General features: G+C 37.6%; 1 protein-coding gene across 1 annotated transcript in view; it reads left to right on the forward strand.

Moving 5' to 3' along the window:
- The window catches only part of csmd2 (CUB and Sushi multiple domains 2), a 324,493-nt gene that overhangs the window by 251,953 nt on the left and 46,577 nt on the right, over nucleotides 1-25,963 (forward strand). The window contains exons 33-46 of the mRNA XM_082187012.1: nucleotides 2,303-2,398; nucleotides 3,642-3,845; nucleotides 4,488-4,612; nucleotides 7,944-8,040; nucleotides 9,107-9,211; nucleotides 9,301-9,419; nucleotides 10,336-10,405; nucleotides 12,150-12,266; nucleotides 12,630-12,839; nucleotides 14,011-14,199; nucleotides 16,640-16,817; nucleotides 17,739-17,884; nucleotides 18,594-18,674; nucleotides 20,410-20,523. Of these exons, the coding sequence (XP_082043138.1) occupies nucleotides 2,303-2,398; nucleotides 3,642-3,845; nucleotides 4,488-4,612; nucleotides 7,944-8,040; nucleotides 9,107-9,211; nucleotides 9,301-9,419; nucleotides 10,336-10,405; nucleotides 12,150-12,266; nucleotides 12,630-12,839; nucleotides 14,011-14,199; nucleotides 16,640-16,817; nucleotides 17,739-17,884; nucleotides 18,594-18,674; nucleotides 20,410-20,523 (1,851 nt within the window). The remainder of the gene's footprint in view (nucleotides 1-2,302; nucleotides 2,399-3,641; nucleotides 3,846-4,487; nucleotides 4,613-7,943; nucleotides 8,041-9,106; nucleotides 9,212-9,300; nucleotides 9,420-10,335; nucleotides 10,406-12,149; nucleotides 12,267-12,629; nucleotides 12,840-14,010; nucleotides 14,200-16,639; nucleotides 16,818-17,738; nucleotides 17,885-18,593; nucleotides 18,675-20,409; nucleotides 20,524-25,963) is intronic.

Raw genomic sequence — 25,963 nt, forward strand, 5'->3', positions numbered from 1 at the left:
CTAGCGCAATGCAAAGTGTTTTTGTTAGTTTCAGCCCGACGCAGTTATCATTTTCACGTCCTGCGTGGCAATGATAACTTGATAACAAATATATTTGAAAATATATATTTTATATAAAATATGAATAATTAAATGTTTACATTTTCATAAACCCAAACTTCTATAACTTTTTTTTATTTTTCACTTTCTAAATTTATTTCACTTCTACAAAAATCTGCCACATGTCTTCTTTAAAACAAGACCAATCTTACGTCTATATTCCAAAACATTCTTGAATTACAACCATTTAAGTTCGGAATGTGCATTTTCATGTCTATAAAAACAGGGGAGGGGGGGGTGACACTTAAGGGGTTAACAACCGCTTTTGATGATGCACGTGCACTGGCTGATCCTTGATGCGATCGCAACGCAAAGTTGATTCTGCACTTATTTGATCTAGCTATATATATAGGGATGCTAATTAACCAGTTAACTATTAACCGATCTTAAGAATTTTAACCAATTGATAGCCTACTATCGTTTGCTATATGCTTAAAAAAAAATACACTAAAAATATTCCACAACAAATCCTTTAAATTTAATGATATTCAGAACTGAACAAGAATGATAAAAATAACTATAAACAAGCCAAAACTAAATAATTTAGAGCGAAAGTGAAAGTAAGCGGCGTTGGGCTCACATTCAAATTAAAATGTTTCCATATTCCTGATGTATTAGGATGCTAAACTATTATTTATTATAGGCTTTGTACTTCACTCACGTTGTGATTGGAAACATCACAGTGCAGCAGTGATTATGATGAATGACACAAATTACTACTGACTATTTAAACAGAGCAGTGTGATTTTGATATGTTAGGTTGACTATTTTATTTTGATAATGAACAGGCTGCGATGTCAAGATTGCAATGCTTGAATATGTTGTGTGTGAGGCGCTGACGCGATCGAACAGTGGAAACATAAAAACATTCTCCGTCATTTTGTTCATACAGGACATCATTCGAAACTGCAAAGTGTTTACTTATATTTGTGTACACTCGCAATAAAACACAACATTGTGCTTTTGTAAAATATACATGTAAATAAACAAACAAACTGCCGTCTCGGTTTCCTTTCCGTCAACTTGTTTGTGGAGTGCCGCGCCTTGCAGAAAACGCCTCGCAGTTTTTTTTTTTTCGCTTTATTAATCTGATAATTATTTAAATAGCCATATTTCGCGTGTTTCTTTTATATAGGCTTATAGACTATGATTTTATGAAAAAAAAATTTTTCCTTATTTTTTAATGTAAGCTCATTTTCCTTAGAATCATCCTGGCGACCCTTTTTTTAAGTGGGTTGCGACCCAGGGTTTGAAAACCGTTTCCGTAGATGGTCTGCTCGTGCGCTTTAACCTCGCACACGAGCAGATCCGTTTCCTTGCTAGAGAAGCGTTACATTTTTCCACTTGCAAATTCCACCATGTTAATAGCGAATCAGCCATGGCGCAAGCACAACTGGCTTTTAAAGGGAATGGGAGAAGAGACTCCGATTGGTTTATTGCACGTTACGCCCAAAACACACCTATTCCTCATTAAGAGAATATGGACAACCCTTTTAGACCATGCACCGGGCACGCCGATCATTTTTCCCGTCGAAAAACTAGCAAAAGTGCTTGCGCTTAGATTGTTAAAATAGGGCCCTAAGTGCTTTACAAATATCACAACCCTCACCTGCCTACTTAGTAGCTCCATAAACTTGATTGCTTTAGAGCCAGGCTCAAACAACAAGCCCAAAAACACTTGTAATAAGTGGAAATATCAACACTTCAAGAGTGTGAAGCAGCCTTGCAAGCATAAACAAAACACTGTGGCTCTGTTGGCGGAGCTTTAGTTCGAGTTGCAGAATGAGTATTTTGTCGCTGTAATATATTTGGTCAAAAAGAGTGAATCCCAAACACACAAGATGCCAGAATATTGCTATGGCTGCGTTAGAATGATAATTTAGGGGATGCATGCCCTTATTTAAATGCAGTTTTGACTCTTTACAGTGTGTATGTGGCCAAAGAGCTTTTTGAAAGATATATTCTGTAAAGCAGCAGTTCAGAGTGACCACATCTATACAACACGTGCACTGTATTCCTTGTCTTCTGAAGTCATTTGATAGCTTTGTGTGATGAACACACCAAGAATCATTATTCATTCATAATCTTCACCTCCACTGCTGCTCTCAAACAAATATGGCATCTGTGGCACAGGTCAATAACATCAAATGTCATTGGTTTTAGAATGTCGCCAAATGCCATGACACCTTGTTTGTACTTTCAGGTGAATCTTTGCCCCTAGCCACCACCAACCAGATCCTTATCCGGTTCTCTTCTAAGGGTCAGTCAAGCTCAAGAGGTTTCCATCTGGTCTATCAAGGTAAGAGTTTCAATCTCTCTTTCTCAATCCCAAATGTCGTTTTCTTTTTCTATTAACCAGGGTTGTGAACTATTAAGAATTGAGTTGAGAATGCCTTTTAAATGACTAATCTTGAATTAAGATACCAAATAAGTCACAGAATTTAGCCAAACTTGAAATGAAATGAACCGCCGTAAGTGGTTTCATTTAAGAAATGTTTTTTTTTAAAATTAAGAATTACCCATGGACATGGCATCATACACACAACATATGCTGTATATCCAGAAATTTTAGATATCAGCATGTGAAATGTCACCCATAGAAATTTGCATTTTACTTTATATATCTATAAAAACTTTAACAGAATGATCCAGCTTACCCCAGAATCTTCCAAATGGAACCGAGCAGCATCATTTTATGAAAACATATCTTTATTTAATTTATTAATTTTATTTCGGTTTTAGTTGTTGTAATTTCAGTACTTAAACTAAATAAAAGTTTTTCAAGTTTTTAATGTTCAGTTTTTTCAGTTAATGTTAATTTTATTTCAATTATGTAAATTTTGGTTTTTTAAAGTGTTTTAGTTTTAGTTAATAGCCCTATATTGTGTTTACATTCTTACATTATTATATACATTCATATACATTCTTAATTGTGCCCAAGCCTGCAATAAACTGCTCAAACATTGTGTGTGGGATGTTCCTATCATAACTTGTGGTTATGTTATGCAGTCAGTTTTGATTGAGAGGGGCACTGTCGTCTAAATTAGGTGCTAAATTATTTAAACAATATGCCCATGGTCTTTCTTTCTCTCTCAGACACACACTCACACACATTGTAAACGATGCTGTAAATGTGCTGTACCTCTTCGGCAGTCATGGGACCTTAAAATGTGCTTTAACAGCCCGCATCTTTCTCTATAATAGATAGTGTGGTTTTTAGGAGCTAAAACAGCATTATTGTATTATCTCGCCTCTCCTGTGGTTTTCAGTCGTACTCCTGTTCGTTTCCTGACGTGTCTTTAATGGAAAAGTACAGCATCTTATAAAAGTATTAAAAGTAGTAGTGTTCTGGGGCATCCAACCAGCTGTATGTACTGTACCTTCTGTGGTTCAAACTTAAAGTGCCAGTTTCATTAACAATCTGGTGCATGACTGCATGTATAATGCATTACAAAGCATTTCTCACTTGGCAGGTAACATAACATCCTAAAGTTGCTGTTTTGTACAAATTCTTCTAACAATAGCGCATTTATTTGCTTTAGCTGTCCCGAGGACCAGCGCGACCCAGTGCAGCTCAGTCCCAGAGCCCAGACACGGCAGACGCACTGGGAACAACTTTGCGGTGGGAGCCATGGTGAGTTTTGAATGCAATGCAGGATACGTTCTGGAGGGTCCCAGCGCCATCGAGTGCCTGACTGTACCCAACGCTCTGGCCCAGTGGAATGGCAGCATACCCAGTTGCATTGGTAAGAGCCCATCATAAATATCTAGGGATGTCACACTTCTCTCAACTTTCACGATCTTATCAATTAGGTTAAAGGCAATATAATGAGGGCAATATAGTTTTGTCAGTTGCCAATTTTGATGAAATAGTAAAATGTAATTTTTTCAGTTAAAGGATCTCACTTCAGTTGCTTAAGTGTCACATGTTTACTTGTGTCCCTACCTCCTCAATGCGTTTGCTTGGATGAGCACAGTTAGAATCACATCACAGCTCTGGTAGGGAAACAGAGCAAACAGACTCCTACTCCTGCTCCTCTTGAGAGAGAGCTGTCGCCAACAAACTCTCCCTGTGCTTAACAAGCAACGTCACACAGCTGTGGGCCAGCAGTCATGGCCTCCGGCGTGTCACACATACACAAATGCCCAAGCTTGGCAGATGTTGCCGCGGATACTCTGTGTGTACACACTCAGGTATCCACACTCATGTGCAGCTGTTTACCTGCGCGCTTCACTGCAGCTACCAGATGCTTGACCACAGGAGATGCACAAGGAGGAAGGTGGTGTCCTGGAAGATTACAAATACCCTTCGATACCGTAGGCTGTTTTGCGGGTTTTGCCTTCTGTACCTGCTCTTTCATCGTTTTCTCCTTTTGTCTGTGATGCAGTGCCATGTGGAGGGAATCTTACCCAGCGGATAGGTACTATACTGTCCCCCGGCTATCCTGAGCCCTACCTAAACAGCCTGAGCTGCGTATGGAAGATCACTGTGCCAGAGGGAATGGGAATCCAGGTATTCTCTTCTAGCAACAATAAAACACCAATTTATCCCCTTTTATAAGGCCATTATTACAGTGGCCGAGAAGGGTCACAACACATACAAACGCCACAACAACTACATATTCAGAAAACACCTCTGAATTTAGAAAACACATACAAACGCCACAACAACTACATATTCAGAAAACACCTCCAAATTCAGAAAATACATACAAACGCCACAACAACTACATATTCAGAAAACAACTTAGTCGATTTCACATCACATACGCTGCAAATATTCATAGCACGAGCAAATAGGGAAACGAACTGCAAACTGCAAAGACACAACGGAAATGTTTCCAGGGGGGCCATAATCAGTGACGGACCCGCATCCATCCGGTTGTCTTTGCGCTATCTGAATGTGCGTTTATAAAATCATAAGCGTCATAATGTCATAATTAAAGAGAAACACTTACCTCTTGTAGCCATAGACAACAAAAGCGCACATCAACCGGATGGATTCGGGTCCGTCACTGATTATGGCCCCCCTGGAAACAATTCCGTTGTGTCTTTGCAGTTTGCAGTTCGTTTCCCTATTTGCTCGTGCTGTGAATATTTGCAGCGTATGTGATGTGAAATCGACAAAGTTGTTTTCTGAATATGTAGTTGTTGTGGCGTTTGTATGTGTTTTCTGAATTTGGAGGTGTTTTCTGAATATGTAGTTGTTGTGGTGTTTGTATGTGTTGTGACCCTTCTCGGCCACCGTACATTATGAACTCAAAGCATCATCAATTTATTAAATTTTTTTATGTGGCCATGTACATGCTGTACAAATTTAAGTATAACAAGCTCTACTGTTCAAAAGTTTGGGTTCAGTAAGATTGTTGAATGTTTTTGAAAGAAGTCTCTGTAATGTATGTGCTTCTGTGAGAGCAGGGCTAGTTCGAGAAACTATGTTGTGAGAGACAGTATCAAAATATTCAATGAGTCGACACACTTATCTTTATTTCTATGATTTTTCTAGCTCTGCCTGAATTTTTCAGGGGTAAATTCAGTTGTATAATGCTGTTATCACTTCCTGTGCAGTGTGACACTTTTAAATGTGGTCACGGAAGAGCGTTTAACAAGTCTGCAATGATTCAACTCTGTTACTTTTTTAACCGTATCAATTTTTCATTTCAGTGCAGACCATAAAAGTTTAAATTCTAAGGGAGAAGGCAGTAATAATCGTCAGATTTTGAACAGTATCTTTACAGCCATCATTTCCTCCAGTCATACTTCATAACTCTATTCAGCGTTACCTTCTTGGCTCCTCTGCAACCTGGTTGTAAAGAGCTTTTTGAGATTATTTGGCACATACTTTGGGTGGCCATCTTTCTAAGGACCAGATTATATATGTCTGGTCTAAAACGAATACTAGTGGATTTGCTGTTCAAAAGAACAGTGTTTATTTGAAATAGAAATATTTTGTAACATGATAAATGTCAGTTTAATGCTTCCTTGTTTTTTTTTCTTATTTGCCCTAAACTTTTGAATGATACTATATATATATATATATTATCATTGATAATTTCTTGAGCTTCAAATCAGCATATTAGAATGATTTCTGAAGGATCATGTGACACTGAAGACTGGAGTAATGATGCTGAAAATTCAGCTTTGCATCACAGGAATAAATTACTATTTAAAATATATTAATGCAGCCTTAGTGAGATGCATATAATTTTTCGAAACATACTATTGTCCTATGTCGTTTTGCATATACCTATGAAAAATATGGTTAACAGTTTATTTTACAGTGTCCTGTTTACATGTAGTTACTATAGTAATTACTATAAATTGTGCATAATTACACGCAGCTAACCCCAAACCAATCCCTAATCCTAACCCTAACCCTATAGTAAGTACATGTAGGTAATTATTATTACTTTCAGTACTTAATTATGTATAGTTACACTGTAACACGGACACCTCAAAATAAAGTGTAGCCCAAACATGATTAAAATTCGGTCTCCTTCACATGTCTTATGATTAAAAACATTTTAAATGCTGCTATAAGTGGTGAAAGTAAGCAAGATGAGCAGTGCTGATTGGATACGAGTGATTTATTTTTTTATTTGTTCAAGTAGCATCTGCATCCGCCTCTCCAGACTTGCCTCACACTGCTGGATACAAATGTAATCAAATATAGCTCTGAATCATGGGAGGAGTTCAGGACCACTTACTTAATTGCCTTTAACCCAATTCATAAACTTCTCGCTGTTGGAGAATTGGAACCATGCAGAAATGATTACAACATCCCCAAAAGTAAGAGAGACATTATATAAATAGGCAGTGGTGTGAAAGGGAAGAGGTGCAGATGAGGAGATTTAAGAGACAGTCCTATACAACTTGTTGTACATATTTTCTTCTACACTTGTGTAAGGCTTGGCGATATTTATTGAATAGCCCCACATGGCTTTGTTTATGCATTCAAAATGTATGTAAACAACACAGTATATGTAGATAAATATTGCTGTTTATTACTATGCATTGCTAAATTGGTGCACATAAATGAAAATAATTTTAAAATAATTTAAAATTTAGTGAACAGTGCGGAAAACATGCCTTGATTATTTCTAAACAAGCTGTTTTGCTGTAATTTACCTATTTTTGATCAAATGGCCTGTGATTGAAAAAGAAGAACAAAAAATCCCCCTTTTATGCAAATTCAGATATAATGCTTGTGTGTTGAATGTTGTCTAAATATATGCCAAAAAGGACCAGATATCATCACTGAACAATTCCGTTTCAGGTCTATAACCTGAAAGAAGCATAGAAGAGCTCTTAACTGATGCTATAGGGTGGATTGATGGTGTGTTTTCATTTTGTGTCAGACAGAGCGCTCATGAAGTCTGGATATCGAACTAACCCCCCTCCCTCTCATGAAATTTCCAATTCACTATGTGAAGCAAGCACAAATAAATGTGCCATTTGACGGCAAGGCTATCAGATGTGACAATCTTCCAGCGATAGCCACAGTCATGCCACTGTGACCAGACAATTTCTAGGCTTGTTTGAGGCTGGGGCGGAAAAATAAATGTCTACAGGGCTGAACATTGGAAAAACTGTGTGAACAGCATATACAACAAATGCAGTAGAATGCCTCTCATATTTGAAGATGACATTTGAAACGTTATGTAACACATCAAATTTAAGATATCTTTATTTGGCATATTCTGCCATAACTTTTCAAATCAATACACAGGACTCAATCTTTAAAGATAGCCAAGTGCCTGCAATATTTTTCAGTACAATCCACTGATACTCAAAAAGAAGGAAGCCGCTGTATTTTTTACCTTTGTTCTGTTCCTTTCTCTCAGATCCAGGTGATTAGCTTTGTGACAGAGCAGAACTGGGACTCTCTCGAGGTGTTTGATGGAGGTGACAACACTGACACCATGCTGGGGAGCTTCTCAGGTGGGCTGTGTAATACTTCTATAACTCAGTTCATTACATAAACACACATCGTCACAGTAATCTTGTTGTTGTTGCTTTGAATGCTTGGAAGATTCCTCAGTGGATGGCTGAGAGAAATGCACTGTTTTGTCTTTGTAAAGAAATGTAGTTTTGCAACAATTTTTAGACCGCAATATGAAGTATAGAAGAGTTACTGCATTTTTGAAACAGTTTATAGATCATAAAAACGATTCTTTATTGTTGCTAGTGTGCATTTATGTTGCATTATGGGAAACAGAAGCTACTTACACAGTAGGGAAGGCTGTTTTTTCCCTTTTATTGGCTCAAAGACCAGGCACAAAATGTTACAAGTGCCCTAGAGAGAGATAAATGAATGATACATCCTAAAATGAATAACGGTGTACGGAGTGAAGACAAATGAGTCAATCATATCTGCACACACTGAGCCATATGACTAAAACAGTTGTATAAATTCCAGATGAATTAATGCATAATGATTCTCATCTGCATTGGGCTTTTAGAAATGAACGCTTGAAGCAAAACAACAAAGTATAGTTTTATTGTATTTCACTTTTCTTGTGTGCAATAGTTCAGAACACAATGTAAATGTGAAGATATAAAACTTTCAGACAGTTGTTTTGTATTTCATCATAATGTTTTGAAACAGAAATGTCTGTAGACTTTTCTAGTGAAAATAGATGCTATGATGTTTGGTTTGCAAATTTGCTTTAATTCCATCTCATATAACATATGCATATGATGTAAAACATTGTGTGCATAGCATAAAACTTTCACATTTTTTGTATTAAAAACTATTATAGTATATTTGACATTTTATTTATTTGCTTCTATATATTTTTGAAATGTCATTTTTATTAGTTCTTAGTGTTAATGTATTTTTAGTTCAGCTTTATTTCAAATAAAGAATACAATTTTAATAGGTTTTGTGAACAAAAGCAATGTGAAGTGTGCATAGTTTAACCTGCTGTGTGAAGTGTGCATAGTTTAAGGACACACTGATTCAACTACACAATCACAATATGCTAACGGCTTCTTTATTCTACAGGTACAACAGTCCCAGCCCTGCTAAACAGCACCTCTAACCAGCTCTACCTGCACTTCTTCTCAGACATCAGCGTCTCTGCAGCCGGTTTCCGTCTGGAGTACAAGAGTAGGGACATCTGTTACGAGTCCTGTGCATCTGGCCTTACATACAAACATCTCAAAAAACTCTACTTATTGTCTCGTTTTCTCTCACAGCTGTGTCCCTCACTAGCTGTCCTGAACCGGTTATACCCATGAATGGCTTCAAAGTGGGCGAGAGACTACAGATGAACAATGTGGTGTCCTTTCAGTGTGACCCTGGATATACTCTGCAGGTGAAAGTGAACCTAGCCAAAAGTTGTACAAAGCCACGAACAAAATACAGCAGTGGTCGCTTCAGGACACAGATGTTACATTAGCCATCAAGTCGCATCCCAACATGGTTCTAAATTGGTTTGTTGTACAAAGTACCAAAATGTCCTTAAAGCACTCTCGCTATCCAATAATTCACTGCTCAAAACACAATGTGGTCAGAGGAAAACCATGATTAGCCTTGACTGAGAGCATGTTACGCAACCTGTTGGCATGTACCTAATTAGCTTCTACCTAAAGAAATTATTTTGCACTTAATTGCTGAGAGGGAACATTTTACATCCACAACAAACTAAATGGGAAGCGTTTTCTTCTCAGAAACCTATTTACTGTATTTTTCTTTCCAGACTATTTACAATTATATACTAGTAGTAATGCCAAGGTTATGGGTTCAAAATACCTTGCAGTCAATTTTTTTGATACGTTTTTAGTTGGAGAGATGGGGGCGGAAGTAGTTTAATAGTTTAGCCAATTCCTTGTCCCCATTTTGATCAACTGCTATTTTGCATTTTCATTACCTGTTGGCTGTTTGGGACAGTGTGCAAACCTGGAAGCTATTTCAAGCCAGTTTAAAATTTTTGTAGCATCTGCGATTAGTAGTAGCTTTGCCTCACAAATTTTTTAGCAAAAAGAGCACTACCCTGATACGAGTTACTTACATTCTAGGGTTTTGTTGCAGACTAGGTTGAAACTTAAAGCTTGAAAGAGCGATGAGCTTCAGTTTTGTAGTGTGCTCTCAACTTAAAAAGCCAAAAATCTGAGAAAAGTCATGATGTCATAATGGTCCAAACTGTGCCAGTCAGAGTGAATACTGAATGAATGAAGGAAAAACTGAAAAACAAACAATATTTCTTATTTTTATTTTATTTTTCTTTGCAGGGAGTGTCCCATATCTCTTGCATGCCAGGGCCTGTGCGCCGCTGGAACTATCCGCCTCCTCTCTGCATTGGTAATAACTTGTCATCTTTTATTCATTTATTTCTTTTCTAAATCCTGGCTTCTGCAGTTTTATGAGTTCAGATCTACCACAGAGTCCCAAATGTTACAGAACTACACTGGTACTTGTGTGGTTAGAGCGCCCCCAAAAAGTACTTGGGCACTTAAGCCGCATTGAAAAATGTATGAATTTCACTGCATTAGGTAACAAATTATCAAATAAATGATGCTAGAGTGTTTCACAGAACTAACTTCACTTTTCTGAGCCGTTTATGCAGTTATTGGTTTTATCCAGCTGGTCCCAAGCTAATTTTTTGTGAAAGTATGAGGTAAATTCTACTCAAGTTCACACAGATGTCCTAGCAGTGTGTAGTTTATCACATTAACTTTGAACACAATGCATTTTAACATGTGTGCTTGTGCCATCTTTCATTAAAAACTGCTGTTTGGTTTGTTAATTTATCTAATACAGTGAAAAGAGCAAGGATAAAGAGTATTCACATGATCAACATAATATTATCACATGTTTCTTGAAAAAACCTAACGCTTTATTATACCCCTATTAGTTCAGTCTCCTGCTGTGATTGGCTGGGCTCTTGAGATGGTTTATTCGTTGCTTGGATGTTCATCAGCAGTTTCATGATTCCTGCTGCTTTTTCAAAAGCACAGAACATATTTCCACTCTTCCCTCCACTCTATATAGACTCCATTCATGATCTGAAGCTTTGTAGGGCTTCACAGCACATCCATCAAGTCTCTTTGAGTCCAAAGCCAGGGCTTTAATCAGAGTGATATTTGAATCAATCAGTAGTTTAGATTCAAAGCCTCGAGAGGAGGAGGGATTGAGCATACGTTTTCACTGAAATGAGAAGATTGGAGGCTGCAGAGGTGCTCGAGTGGCCTTTGATAGCTTTGGGAAGTGAATTGGCCTTTTTAATAAATGAAAGACTTGTTTCCCCTATGATGTCAATAGAAAAGCGTAATGTGTTACATTTCTTTATTCGGCACAAAGCTTTCAGGGTCAGTGAACAAGGTAGACTGCATTGCTAAGCAACGTGAAACGTCAATCGACTTGTAGCCCACACAGGCTGTCGTATGTCACATTGCTTTGCATGTTTACATGCTTTTCACCATGGAGATTTTTTTTATTTATTTTTTTTGTTTGAGTGAAAAGTATAATTGAAAAACAGCATCTTGTGATTTTACTGGAAGTTAGAAAACTATCTGAAATATTGCATATTTTCTTGCTTCCATTAAAAGCACAAATTACAGATATACTTATTTGACGACCTACAAATATGTACTATTACAGGCCTGATGAACATTTCTTTTTAAAATGTTAAAATCCATGTCATGTTTGTCACTTAATACATATCATGTATAAATTAGATATTGTATATATATTGTATATTTTATATCTTAGATTTTCAATGTGCTCTTAGACTTTTGGATCCTACTGTATATTTAGCAACTATAGAAGCCATGCTGGCTCACCAATAAAAGACCAGTTCATTTGCAGGTCAGTGACAGCAATTTTCACTTTCAGTCATATTTATGTTCCCAACAATCAAAAGAAGTGGAAATAGCCTGTTGGTTGCATCATATCATTCTCTAATAATAGCCTGACAGCTGTCAGCTGTTTGTATTTGCCTTTAGAAGTACTTGAACCTTGAGCACTACAGGTTTGGTTTATATTGCAGTATGTGTTTTCGACAAATTAATGTTTCTAATACTGTCCCCACCATTTTTCCTTTCAGCTCAGTGTGGGGGAATCAGAGAGGAGATGGAAGGCACCATCCTCAGCCCTGGTTTCCCAGGAAACTACCCTAGCAACAGTGACTGCACCTGGAGGATTTACTTGCCAGTCGGTTATGGTAAGGACACAGCAGAATGAACAGATGCTATTTAGAAAGAGTTTCCTGGTAATGCCAGTGAGTTCTAGTTTAAGATGAATTGGCTAAAACGGTTGATACTAACCATGATATGTTACTGGTTTGTTACGGAATGTCACCAGAGACAGAATGATAATGATGCAGAGCACTCATGGAAAAATGAATAGGAGACGTTTTGTCCCTAATATCGCAATTATAGAAATCAAATTTCAATTTCTCCATTCAAGTAGATAGAAGCTGTTCTTGTATGCCTGTTGCCTGCATAAAACTAGTTGTTAGCACGATGACTGGGATGGCATGCCACTTTGACATTACTAAACACATCCTGTTTTATCATCCAAACAGGGGCTCATGTGCAGTTCTTGAATTTTTCCACTGAGGCCAACCATGATTCCCTGGAAATTAGAAATGGACCTTTTGACACCAGCACAGTGATTGGCAGATTCAGTGGGCAGGACATACCACCATCTCTTCTAACCACCTCCCATGAGACCACTGTATATTTCCATAGTGATCACTCTCAGAATAAGCCTGGCTTCAGATTTGATTATCAGGGTAAGGAAACTAAAAAAAGTAAAGTTGAAAAAGTTGAGGATTGACCATTATACTTGGGGGTGGGAATACAAAACTCCACATACTGTTGTAGTTAGCATTGTTATTGCAGTTCTGCCTTTGTACGTTTATTTTCTCAGGAACCTCAATTTGAATGTCAGTTTCAATACCTTGCCAAGACAATCAGTCAAGATAACGAGTAAACACAATAGTAATCCGCTCTCTATGAAGCTGTGCATAAAATCCATCAGGTATAAAATGCTGCTGATGCCAGAATCCAAAGTAGAATATGAGTCCAATGAGTGAATTTAAAAATTGTGTCATAGAAAGGGCCTGTTCTAAGAAGGATTCATGAAAGCTATCAGAATTTACACTGTAATGCAATGACAGTTTGCAGTATTGAAATGACTTGTGAAATCAGTATTTACATAATTATGTGTACATTAGCATATAAATCAAGCATTATATCCGGCAGTATACCCTTTTGCAGAGCTTTGTTACAGAAGATGCTCTGATCCACATAATTCAATTTCTTTAGTCATGGTCATTCTGTCTGAAAGCTTCAGCGTATTTCCTTTTGTGTCTATGAGATTTGAAAAATAATTTGGCAAAACTTCTCATAATGGCGCCAGACTCAGACAGAACTAATGAAAAGAAATGCATATGAATTTTTATTTCAGAACTTCTCTTCAGAATGACTTTAAGACATAATTTAGGTAAATAGACAGAAAAATGGAGAAACACAAGGAAATCATCTTAACTCAGGGACGAGATGTTGTGAAGTGTGTTTTGGTGCTTTCACTTCCTGCAATGAACATTGATCACTTGTTTGCTTTCCCATGAAGTTCAGACCTCCATAATTGAAATCTGAGAATAAAAAAATGACAGCATCTGTCATTGCCAAAGCTTTGATTGCATTTGCTTTGAATCAAATCCCAATGCTTTGTTGGTGTACAGCAATCAGTTGATTCCATGCAAATGGTTTACATGTAAACCTTGGTTAAAATTGGTGCTTGGAGCTCAGAGCAATCATTTTATAGATGCAAATTAATTTCTTTGAGGTGTCACAACAGATGCACTTGTCGTGGGCTCTGCTTTCTTCTCGCTGGTTCAAAAATGAATCATGCATTTTCTTCCCCCATGTTTCATGTATCAATATGTCTGTCTTTTCCAGCTTATGAACTTCAGGAGTGTCCTGATCCTGAACCCTTTCACAATGGTGTGGTGGTTGGGGCTGGTTATAATGTGGGTCAGTCCATCTCTTTTGAGTGCTATCCTGGGTATCAGCTGATGGGACACTCCATTCTTACCTGTCAACATGGTACTACACGCAACTGGGATCATCCGTTTCCTCGTTGTGAAGGTACAACCCCCTCCATTTCCTCTCCCACATTAGTAAACATCTGGAATGTAACATTAACTACTGGCAAATAATGTATTCTGTATGCTTAATTACTAGCTTTGTTTTACCCATCATCAGATGGGCAGCTTTGAATGTGGGTCAAAGAGGGCAACTGCACATGAATGCAAATTCTTTACTATAAACCATCCCTACAGACTTAATGGCTTCTTTCTAATATCTTATCCAAGGGGATGATGGGAAAGGAATCGAGTTTATCCTTGACCCACATTCTCATGCTCATTTTTTTTCTGTTGATTCAATAAGTTAATTATGCAGTGGGTCACGAGGTAGCATATGCACTGGGGATACTGAATGCTCGTGTGGGAATAAAGAGGCTCCAGGGAGGTACTCAAGGGGCTGACATAGCATTTGCAGCCTCGTCTCCTTGTTCAGGCACCGGTGCTTTGCCCAGCATCGCTGCACAGGTGAACCTGCAAATAGAAACACACATTATTCATCCACTCTGTGTTACAATACTCCACACAATGAAAAACTTAGCATCAACCTTGGCCTTGTTAAAACACTCTTGCAGTGTGCGTAATTGAATTTGTAGGAATCGAGAGCTCTGGTGTTACACAGAGTGAAAGGGGAAAAAATTAATGTGACGCACCATACTCCCATGCTGTGTAATATGTGCACTGTCAAGATGAAAGATATGACTCTTTTGTTCACAGAATGCGTTTATATATATAAACGCAACAGGTGAATTACATTTTTTAAGGGGCTGTAAAGTCACAGCTGAGAGTACCAGTAAGGAAGAATAAGAGTCCCCCCCAAAAAACATGAAAGATTACCACATTATTTTTTTAATGCACTTCAAACTGCCATTTTTCTCTCTCTCTCTCTCTCTCTCTCTCTCTCTCTCTCTCTCTCTCTCTCTCTCTCTCTCTCTCTCTCTCTCTCTCTCTCTCTCTCTCTCTCTCTCTCTCTCTCTCATAGACAGATAAATTATACTGAAGTCAAAGCATGGGTCTCAAGATATAAAATAAGTGTATCATTTCATATTAGCTTTTGAAACTGATGAAATAAACTGGCTATGGACATGCTGTGGTCAAGTGTCCTGATTAATCCGAATTTTATCATTGTATCTGTATAGTAAAATCTTCACATGTAGTAAAATACTATATAGTGTTTTCATAGTGCATTGCTTTAGGTCAAAGACTTTGTTGTGGTGACCGATGAGATGTTTTCAGAGGCACGAATGATTAGAGCTGTGGCTAACTACATTTTACAATGAAATGCACTTACGTAAAATGTACGGAATATCAAGTTATCAAGTTAAGAACAAATTCTTTCAATATTGTACATAAATTGTACATATATGTTTTATATATTATACGTATATATATATATATATATATATATATATATATATATATATATATATATATATATGTATATATGCAGTATATATATATTATTGTTTACTTAATTAAAATTATAAGTACTTTACAACCCTACTGCCCTAGCTATCACCTACACATGCTGCCACCAGTAGTTAATGCCCAGGGTGTCATGTACATAGATTTCCTCTTCCAGGCATTAAAAAGATGATCGATTTTCTCTTCCACTGTCGCACCTGTCCATATCAACCAACTTGGCCTGTCCTTCATCTATGGTTCCCTCCTCTTTTTCAATTCACCACATTCCTCCCATCCCCACTCACCACTCAACTTTTTTGCCCAATCGATAACGTCACCATGCATTTCTGCTTGATAGCGTGGCATGTTTTTTTTTATTTTTTTTATCAATGCTGTGATCGATACTTCATTTACAACATAGGCACCCCTCTCAGCATTCCATCGGAGACGAGAGGAAATTAAGGAGGAGGAAAGAGTGTATAAAGAATTGTAGAAGGATAGAGAGGGCGGGAATGAGTGGGGATATGGGGACAGAGAGACCTTGACGGTGCAAGAAACCGCTGAGAGTACAGTCAGAGTGAGAGTGTATTATGACTGTCGTTATGTGTGCGTTCAAGTTGTGGGCCTATCTTTATTTCGCCAGCCAAATCGCATTGATTATTTCCCCTCCGACTCGGGGGCAGCAGCAGCAGCATGGGATCAGGGATCAGCAAGAGCAGGAAGGGGATTTGATTTCATATGTCTGGGGCTCATTTGAATCATTGGAAACATGGACACGTCTATATAAATGCAAAGCATTGCCTGCAAGAGGGATTTCTAAGATGGAGTCGGACATGGAAAGTGAACTACTGAGAAAGACTGAGTGGTGTTTTAGAACCCAGCGGGGATTTTCACCCATGTCGCCCTGCCCCTATCCTGGTTTCTGCTTTTTCCTCCGTCTGCCAAGGCTGCTTTCAGTGATGGTGTTTCTTTAATCTTTGGTTTCTACAAAAACTTTTCCAATTTTTCCAATTGTTTTCATTTTCATTTTTCCCTTTTAGTGCCATGTGGAGGTAACATTACATCAGAAAATGGCACTATCTTCTCCCCCGGTTACCCAGAGGACTACCCTGCTTCTGCGGACTGCAGCTGGCTGATTACAGTGGTATCAGGCTTGGGAATTCGTCTTAATTTCACCCTCTTGCAAGTCCATGGCCCCCAAGATTTCATCACAGTCTGGTGGGTTGTTCAACTTCCTGTAACGATTGTGCTTCTAAAACTTGTAACCTTCTCTTTCTCTGTTTGTCACTTTCTTTTCTGGGAGGGAGCATATTTATAGCACATGCAGACTGGTGGCAAATTAATTGGCCTTAAAATTGAGTCACTTGAGGCCTATATGTACAGGTTCCCCTTAAAACAGATTAAGATGCAGTCTAATTACACACCTTCTCTAAATTCACTGAATCTTCAATTAATCTCTGCAATTTTCTGTTTGGATTAACTGAAGCAATTTTGTTTTTGTTTTTTTGTATCTATGGTTCCCTACTTTTTCTTGAGGCATTACATGATACATCCACTTCAACTCAAACTAAAGGTACAGTATAACCAGAAGAGTAAAGAAAAGCTCCGTCAAGATAGCTTGGTCTCAGTTCACTGACCCAGCACTCCCTTTAGCCAACCAGATTCTTTTCTGAATGCACAGGACAGGACATAATATGTAGAGCAAGCTCAGTTGGCCACAAACAGATGGTTTTGAAGCTGAATGGTCATGGTTATGGGATTGGGTTGGTGCCAAGTTGTTCCCTTCCCACAAGAGGATTGTAAAGGTAACTCCCCTATGTGATGTCCTTGTAGACGGTGGTGTCGGTCTCACAATGCCTTGACACAGAGGCTGAGTCTGAACTGAGCGTGAAAGAACCGTAAGAGTGTGAGAGGAGTCTCTGAAATCAGAGAGGTAATCAGTATGGCTAGAATCGTCCCTCAAATCAGTAAAGTAATCAATATTCAGTGAAACGTTTATCAAATCAGCCTGGTTATATGGGTGGGGTCTGACTTACTGTGCATTGTCAGGCAACAGGGAATGTGGTGTTCTCCTGTCCCATTGAGTATGCAAGATTAGCGGGTTTTATACATTGAATTTTAATGATGTGTCTTCAACAGGGACGGACCTCAGGAAACAGCTCGCAAACTCGGAGTGTTTACAGAGGGAGAGGCCAACAACCCACCAAGCAGCACTTCTAATCAAGTTCTGATACGTTTCCGAAGCAATTCTGAGAAAGGTGGACTGTTCAAGATCAACTACCAAGGTAATTGGTTCAAGAGAAAGTTACCGTTAGTATTCCCATACATCTCAATAGCAGTTGCCTGATTGCCGCAGGACCTCGTGGAAAGATATGATTAAATACATTATTGCAGAGTTGTAGTCGAAAAAGTAGGTTGAGTTGGAGGCAAGACAAAGATCTAAAGAGGGTCTGAATGATTCAGAAGGCACATTTCGGCACAGACCACAAAATGTATCTGAAGTGCTGTGGTACTCAAGACCATCAAAAACCAGTGCCAATCAAATGTTCCTGAGTTCATGACAAGACCATGAAAATATGGTCTTGGATTCAAGATGGATTTGAGACCGTGTCCAGACTCGAGTACTACAACTCTGCATGGGTGCTCAGGACTGAATACAGTTTTTTTTTCAATCCAATGGAGCTGCATGTAGATTATACATGACAACACTGATAGCTGTCAGCATCACAACAGCCATGTCACACTTAAAAAGCCCTCCAAAAAAGAAAAAAAGAACTGCTCAAACATCTACTAGAATATAATGCATGGCTTTCAATGTAGAAAATTATCTTTGGATCTAACAGGGGCTATCCTTTAGCTATTCAGCTAAACCCTAAATGAAATGATATTTTTTTGTCATTTAGAACTGTTCTTTATTTTCACAATGAATAACCCCAATGCAATATGAAATGTCTGAACCTGTTCTCTTTACCTCTCTGTCTCTCTTTCTTCTAGCCTATAGACTTCAGTTTTGTTTGCCACCTCCCATCATTCCTAATGCAGAAATACTGATGGCCAGTAAAGAATTTAAGATAGGTGAGTTCAAATTGATTTTACATCATTTACAATCTGATTTGTATGCCTGCTTGTGTGTGTTCGTGTTGGTGGACTCGGCCTGGCCCAGTATAAGTGGAACATTTTGAGCAGAGACGCAGGCTGCCAGTTCATTTTCAGGCTTGAGCGCCTCTCATTAATAATGTTCCCAGAATAGCAGAGCCAGCCACACACACACCTCCCGCACCCCCCATCCCCCATCCCCACCGCTAACACCCCTCGAGAACTCGCTTTGAGGAGAGAAAACCGCTCAGATGCCAGGGCTACCAGTCCCATAGGGCCTTGCTGATATGCTGACTCATTGCCAGAATTCAAAGCAGAGGCTTATGTTGTATTGTGCTTGGTGCTAGAACATAGGTTGAGTCTACATTTTGTGCAAACACAAAGTCATGGGGAGGCCAGATAGAAGCTATTTTATAAATTAAGTATACACTTTTATATTCTATATAATCTGTTTGCGATACGATTGAGGAACTTGCTAGCTTACTAGCCTTACTAGCTATGAGTTTTTTTTTTCTTTTCTTTTTTTCTTGCATAGTCCTAGCAGATTATAAACTAGCCAGTCTCTGTGTGCAACTCCACCTCTCAAAAACAACTACTTAAACATTTTTTGCTGCTTAAACAGTCATTACAAATTATAATTGAACGAACTGTAATTGAACAATTTTGGCTGTCCATCTCTAATAGTATTTTTTAGTTTTAGTTCTAGATTGTATTGAAGCAATTTTAACTTTTTTTCCCAAAAAATCTTTTGAATCGTTTATTTAAGCTGTTGGTTTCACCTCCGAGTGCCCACAGAAAACACTTATAAATAATATAACAATCATGACTTCATTGGTCCTCTAATGATGAGTCACCAGCCTCTGTTGTCTCTGAAATCCATTGGTAAATCAATGCACTGCTTTTCTGGCATGGAGAAAAAAATGCATTCATTTATATTAATTGTTCTAAATGGGTTGGTGCGGGGTTGTTTGATCTCTCTGGAATGAAGCGTGTTTGTAGAGCCTCTGTCGGGGTTAAAACAGTCATGGTCTTTGGCACAAACCTACACTGAATCACTGTTTTGATCACTGATTATCCACCACATCCAATTTATTCGCTTAATTCAGTGATTTAACTAAGGTCGTTGTGTTTGGATGGTCATGAAGGCACGTTCTCAGCCACAAACACATTCCTAAATATGTATTTCACACTACAGCATGCAAATCCTCTCTTTTTTTTTTCTTTGCAAGCTTGTGTTCCAATTCTTCAAGTTAAATGCTACATTATAAAACCACTAGGTGTTTTTGTTCCTCTTAGATGAGTCACAGAGTGCCTGAATGTTTGTGTGGCAACAGGGAGATTTGCTTCAGAGATCTGAGCGGCCCTCAGGTAGCAGCCTATGGGTGTTATGAATGTAAACCATGCGGTGTGGCGCTTCCTTAATTACACTGCAATGCAGCGCCGGCACGTTGAGTCTCCCTTTGACTCACTCTCTCCTTCTCCCTTTTTATTCTTTTATTGTCACTGTCAGCCATTAAGAAAGACAGGGAGGGGACGTGGCCTTCATCAAGTTGTGAGCGAGGCAATGGCAGGAACAGCCAGATGCTGCTCCTGTTGTTCCGAGCATCTCAGAAATCCCATGTTCTCCATAATATTACAGAAAGTGCATCTGAAAGACAATTGATAAAGCAATGATGAATATGCTTACATCTGTTCACTCCCTCTCGTTCCACAGGTGATATAGTGCGTTACAGATGTTTGCCAGGATATCACCTAAATGGGAACAGCATTCAAACCTGTCGCCTGGGGACTCATCTCGAGTTTGAAGGACCTCCACCTTCATGTGATAGTAAGCTATTTCAGACACCAGCATGTGCAGTGTTTTGGTCCCCAGTATGGTCCTTTTCTCTAGCCTAACCACTACGTCCCTTAGTCAGCTATATTGATGATAAATACCAATCTGTTTGAGTTTTATCATGACTATGCTGGTCCACAAGCTAAATCTCCACTTAACAAGCCTAAACCAAACCAGACTTGGCCAGCATGAAGCTTCATACGTTCTTTCTTCTGTGGAACACAAAAGAAGATATTTTGAAGCACTGTCTGCTTCAAATTATTATTATTTATTTATTTATTTTTTCAATTGGATATCATTGAACCCCATTGATTTTCATTGTATGGAGAAAAAACAAAGATTTGGGAGCTTTTCCAAAAGAAGAAAGAAAGTCTATGATAAAATAATGCAAGTAAAGTAAATGCTGACAGAATTCTCATTTTTGAATTAACTATCTCTTTAAACAGACTATATTAAACAGTTACACCATGGTACTTTGATGTAAATGCCTTATTCACTAACCATAAGCATTGTAAAAGACAATTCATTCTTAGTAACTTCCTCCCTCTGCGTTTTACAAAAGACCAGTCCTTTGGTTTATATACTATAAAATCCACCCCCACTGTGTTGCAATGCATGATGGGTCTATTGATCATGATGGTTGAATCTGTGCTATATGAAGCTTCATTATTGCTATTGGCTTAGAGGTGGGATGAAATACCTCAGAGCCTGTCAAGCAAACCCCATGAGAATGCTTAACGCTCATCTATCTTTCCTCCAGCTGCTTTTATGTGATTTGATATGGCATTTTCCATAAACTCTTCAGTTCCTCCTCATTATGTTTGTCTCTCTATGCTCAGCATAGGATAATTATCTCTCTGAGCTCTCTGTATAGTCTTCATTGTGTACAGGACTAAAATGCCTCTGTTGGATGCCCCAGTATGAATACAGTGAGTTCCTAAAGTCTAGGACCACTAGGGGAAAAATTGTAATACCGCTTTTGTCATTATAAATTATATAATCAACACAATATTTATATAAAAAAAATAAAAAAACCATGATTCTCAGATTTTGCACCTCATTAAATATCAAACAGACTTAAGCTATCCCTTCCTGTGTTTGGCCTTGTCTGCGATGTAAGTAAGAAGCAATTGGGTTGTTTGTTTACTGGAAACAATTTGTGGACTGCATTGCAGCTTTTTGGCAGAACAATTAAACAAATTAAATAAATAATAGACATGAGGCGTTATCATTTTCAGCATACGCATATATCAGAGTGAACAGACAGAGGCTGGGGTTTGGGACAGTGTAAAGGAGGAGGACACATTTTATAAAAAATAAAAAAATTAAGTATAGCAGGCCCAAGCATGTTCCTCCTCAACCTTCATGGTGGAGTGCTTTCAATGAACCTGTGTAATTCATCCTAACATTAATTTAGGTGTCGGCAGTTAATTGTTTCGGCTATATGAAAAGCCCCTTATACCGAGCGCCAACATACCCAGCTGACACCCGCTCCATTTGGTCAGGGTACTGCCTCAGACTGTCAGTCACATTAAATATGCCTGCCTCGTCAAACCCAAGAGAGGGATGAGAGACAGACAGAAGGAAAAAGGAGGAGGAGGAGGAGGAGGAGGAGGAGAAGGAAGGTGATCTTATGCGTTGTATTGAGATCATTTGTGGAATGAGACAGGTCTGTTTTGAGGGTCAATCAAAAAATAAAAGAAAGTGATCAACTATATAAATGTGCATAGTTAGGTTAACAAAACAATGATCCATTACTTGTTGTTGAACATTGTTAAATGCAATACATTTACAATGAGAATTTGTGTTTTATTTATTTATTTTACATATAAAAGCTTTAGTAACAATCAAAAAAGCTTTTTTTTGGGGGGGGGGGAGAAACACCTTGGAAAATACATCAAATCTGTACACAACTGAAAATGTAACAAAGTATCGGATATCCTAGGTCGTCTTAAGTGGTAATTTATTTTTATTTTTTTTATATATATTGAAAATGGTATGCATTTTTATGTTTTTCTGAAGACACATAACAGACATCATAATTGTATTATTTATGCATAAGTATTGTTATGCTTTAAAAGTATACAGTTTTATTATGGCCAGTGTGGAAATGCATCACAGCAATTCCACTGTGGTATAGAATTGCCACATGGCAACGTTCATATTTTCTGCAAAACTGTGTTAGACAAGGTTGTTCTGTCAAGTCTGCTCTTTTTATTCCAACAATGCAATTTGTTCTATAAAGTGAAGGGAAATTATATATTGCCATGTGACTATACTGTACCATAAAGGGCCAAAAGCCAGGACAAAATACTTATGGGAGTTTTTAACCTTCCTTGCTCTCTCCTGTTGTTGACATCAAAGGCTGTGCATCCAATTAAACTACATGATATTTCGATTCATATTAAATTTCAAATTCATATTCATTTAGAATAGCCAACATGGACATGCTGTGTGATATGCTCTCATCTTCAAAAACCAGCATTAAGGATAAAGAAATCTGACTACATGAAATACAGGTTCACTTGAAATAAAAATCATTCTGTGGCAATTATTGATTTAATGTAATAAATATTGATCATTTCAATATTTCTTTATAAGGACAGTTTTGTTTACGGTTATCCTGAAGAACGAGTAAAAGAGTGAGCAAGCATACAGAGAGAAAGACTGAGGGATTGAAAGAGTAGAAAGGAAGGACAGTGATGGGTAGAGGGAACGCAAAGCTCATTGAGATGCAGAGGATATCCAGGCTGCAGGTGCACCCAGCTATTAAATCACAGCTCTCTCTCTCTCTCTCTCTCTCTCTCTCTCTCTCTCTCTCTCTCTCTCTCTCTCTCTCTCTCTCTCTCTCTCTCTCTCTCTCTGTACCTGACATCTGATCTGTCACATCCTCTTGTTGAATACATCATACCATGTCTTTCTTTCCATCAAATACCTCTCCTTGCTTCTTTTAGCTTTCCTCTGATATGAGAATCATATCTTTTGCGGACATAATCGGACATATACACATGACGATGATGGCCACATGACAGTCTCGTCAAAAGAAACCCTGTGCTTGACATTTCGACAAGGGCATGATGTGTAAGATGCTTGATCCTTATAGTTAATTATTATTATTCATGTATTTATATTAATTAGCCTATATCAAATTAATATTAAACATTATTAAAAACAATAAAGTTTATAGTATATGACAATCTTTTTGATTTTTTATTTATTTAAAAAAGTCCCATTTAAAAACTCTTATGCTGTATCTGATTGCTATAGGCTTTCCCTTTTTCTCTGTGTTCCCCTCTCGCTCTTGTTTTTGTGTCTCTCATATTCAGAGAGAGAAAATAGATTGTGAATGCTGAGAGTGCATCACATGCCATTATGCAAATTAAGGGTTGAAGAATCTCACACGTAATTTGACTTCTTTTCTTTGCAGACTCTTTTGACTTTCTCCACACTGAAATTTCCAATGTTTATACTTAAATATACTGTGTTATATATAAATAAAATATGCTTTTTATCAGTGACGCACAGCATGTCATGCACACATCCGTGTTGAATTTGTTATTCCACCCTTCTGTCACCATAGTGACATGAAAATTTCAACGCTTTTTTCTCTTGATGGCATTTAGGTGCTCTTTTCATTTATTTTCTTATACGACTAATATTATTCAATAATTTATAAATTCTTTGCATTATTTTTTCTCATATTCAAAATTCTTTTGAATTTATATGAAATATTAATCAGTTGATCATATGTTATGTATATTTGTATATCATAGATATGCATTATATACAGTATGTCACTGCATGCATGTGAAAACTCACATCAATGCATATTATATGGTACATGCACACAGTGCCACACTAATCTAATAAAATGGCTTTATATCCACCTTTTATCTTCTGAATTATAACAAATGCTGCAAGTATCTCCACATCTCCTGCTCGTTTTGAAATCCTACTCTTCTTTATTTAGACAGCCAATGATATCACAATACATGTTTGGATGTGTGCGTTTTCAACTTCAGACGTTTCGAAACATTACTTGTTAACATTATTTTCAGTGATATTTCCCTTTTAATTATAAAGTTCACTAGCAACTGGACATGTATTTGGGCAAGATATGGGCAAGTTCACCCAAAAATGAAAATAATTTACTCACCCTCAAGTTGTTCCAAACCTGTATGAGTTTCTTTCTTCTGTTGAATACAAAAGAAGAAATTTTGAAGAATATGGGTAATCAAACTGTTGATGGACCCCATTGACTTCCATAGTATATTAAAAAAAAACTATGGAAGTCAATGAGGCCCATCAATAATTGATTACCAACATTCTTCAAAATATCTGACCCTTTGCTAACCCCCTTACAAATGTTTCTGACTAATCCTACCTTTATTTACTGTTCTAGCTTATTATCAGAGAAACTTTTGCTGTTTTGTAATGTCTAAGTCTCTGGAGAATTGAATTGTTTTAAACATAATTTTACAGAATTTATCCAAAAATTTGATAAAACGTTGTGTACTAATAGTCATATAACAAATTATCAGAGAGCTAATATGGTATTATTGCATCCAAATCTGCGAATTTAACTAATGTGCAACATTGGAATATCGCATAAAACATTTGTGAATAAAGCAGGGTTTCCGTCCCATGTGTTCAAGAGAACAAAATCGTCACTTCCTGGGAAATTGGCACAAAATATCTAATAAAATTGGAAATTGCTGCCATCTGGGAAGCCACTGTGGCTCTTTTTTCCTACATCATAAATGACTTGCATCATAAATTTATTGCAGTCGAAACGCAATAAACGTTGTCATGTTATTTTGCATTCGGATGGGAGGTTATTATACCAAAGCATTCTGATGACAGACTTTGGCTAAGGCATTTCAGAATGATAAAACCAACATTTGAAATCTTGTGCAATGAACTTAGTCCACTGGTTAGTCCAGTTATCAAAACACATCCACTGTTGAGACAAAGTCACATACGTTTTTATTTTTTATTTTTTTATTTTTTTCATCGAGGGATTTATACTGTAAATGTGTTTCCATCGTAGTTTATGCACATCATCTTATCAGATGAAAGATGTATCTGCCTCAATTGAGCGCATACGTTTTTTTATGCACATATTTAGAAGTTTTTATTTGCATCTTGGCATTTCCATTCAGCTTTTTTCATGCGATATCTCAAAATGCGCATTAAAATAGTTGGATGTAAACATAGCTATTGTTGCCTCTTCCAAATATTTAAAGAAATCTTAAGAAGTTTGTGCTGTGGATGAAACTGTGAAATGAACATGCAAAATACTGGCAAGAACATATACCTTTTAACTTCATGTTACTAACGTAACGTTAATTCATATATGTATTGATTGCAATGTTCACAGAGACCTCGTTCTTACTGGACATTCAGCCTGAGCTAGCAACCGTAACCAAGGAGG

The sequence above is a fragment of the Leuciscus leuciscus genome, assembly GCF_965113295.1.
Source record: "Leuciscus leuciscus genome assembly, chromosome: 12".
Lineage (NCBI taxonomy): Eukaryota > Metazoa > Chordata > Actinopteri > Cypriniformes > Leuciscidae > Leuciscus > Leuciscus leuciscus.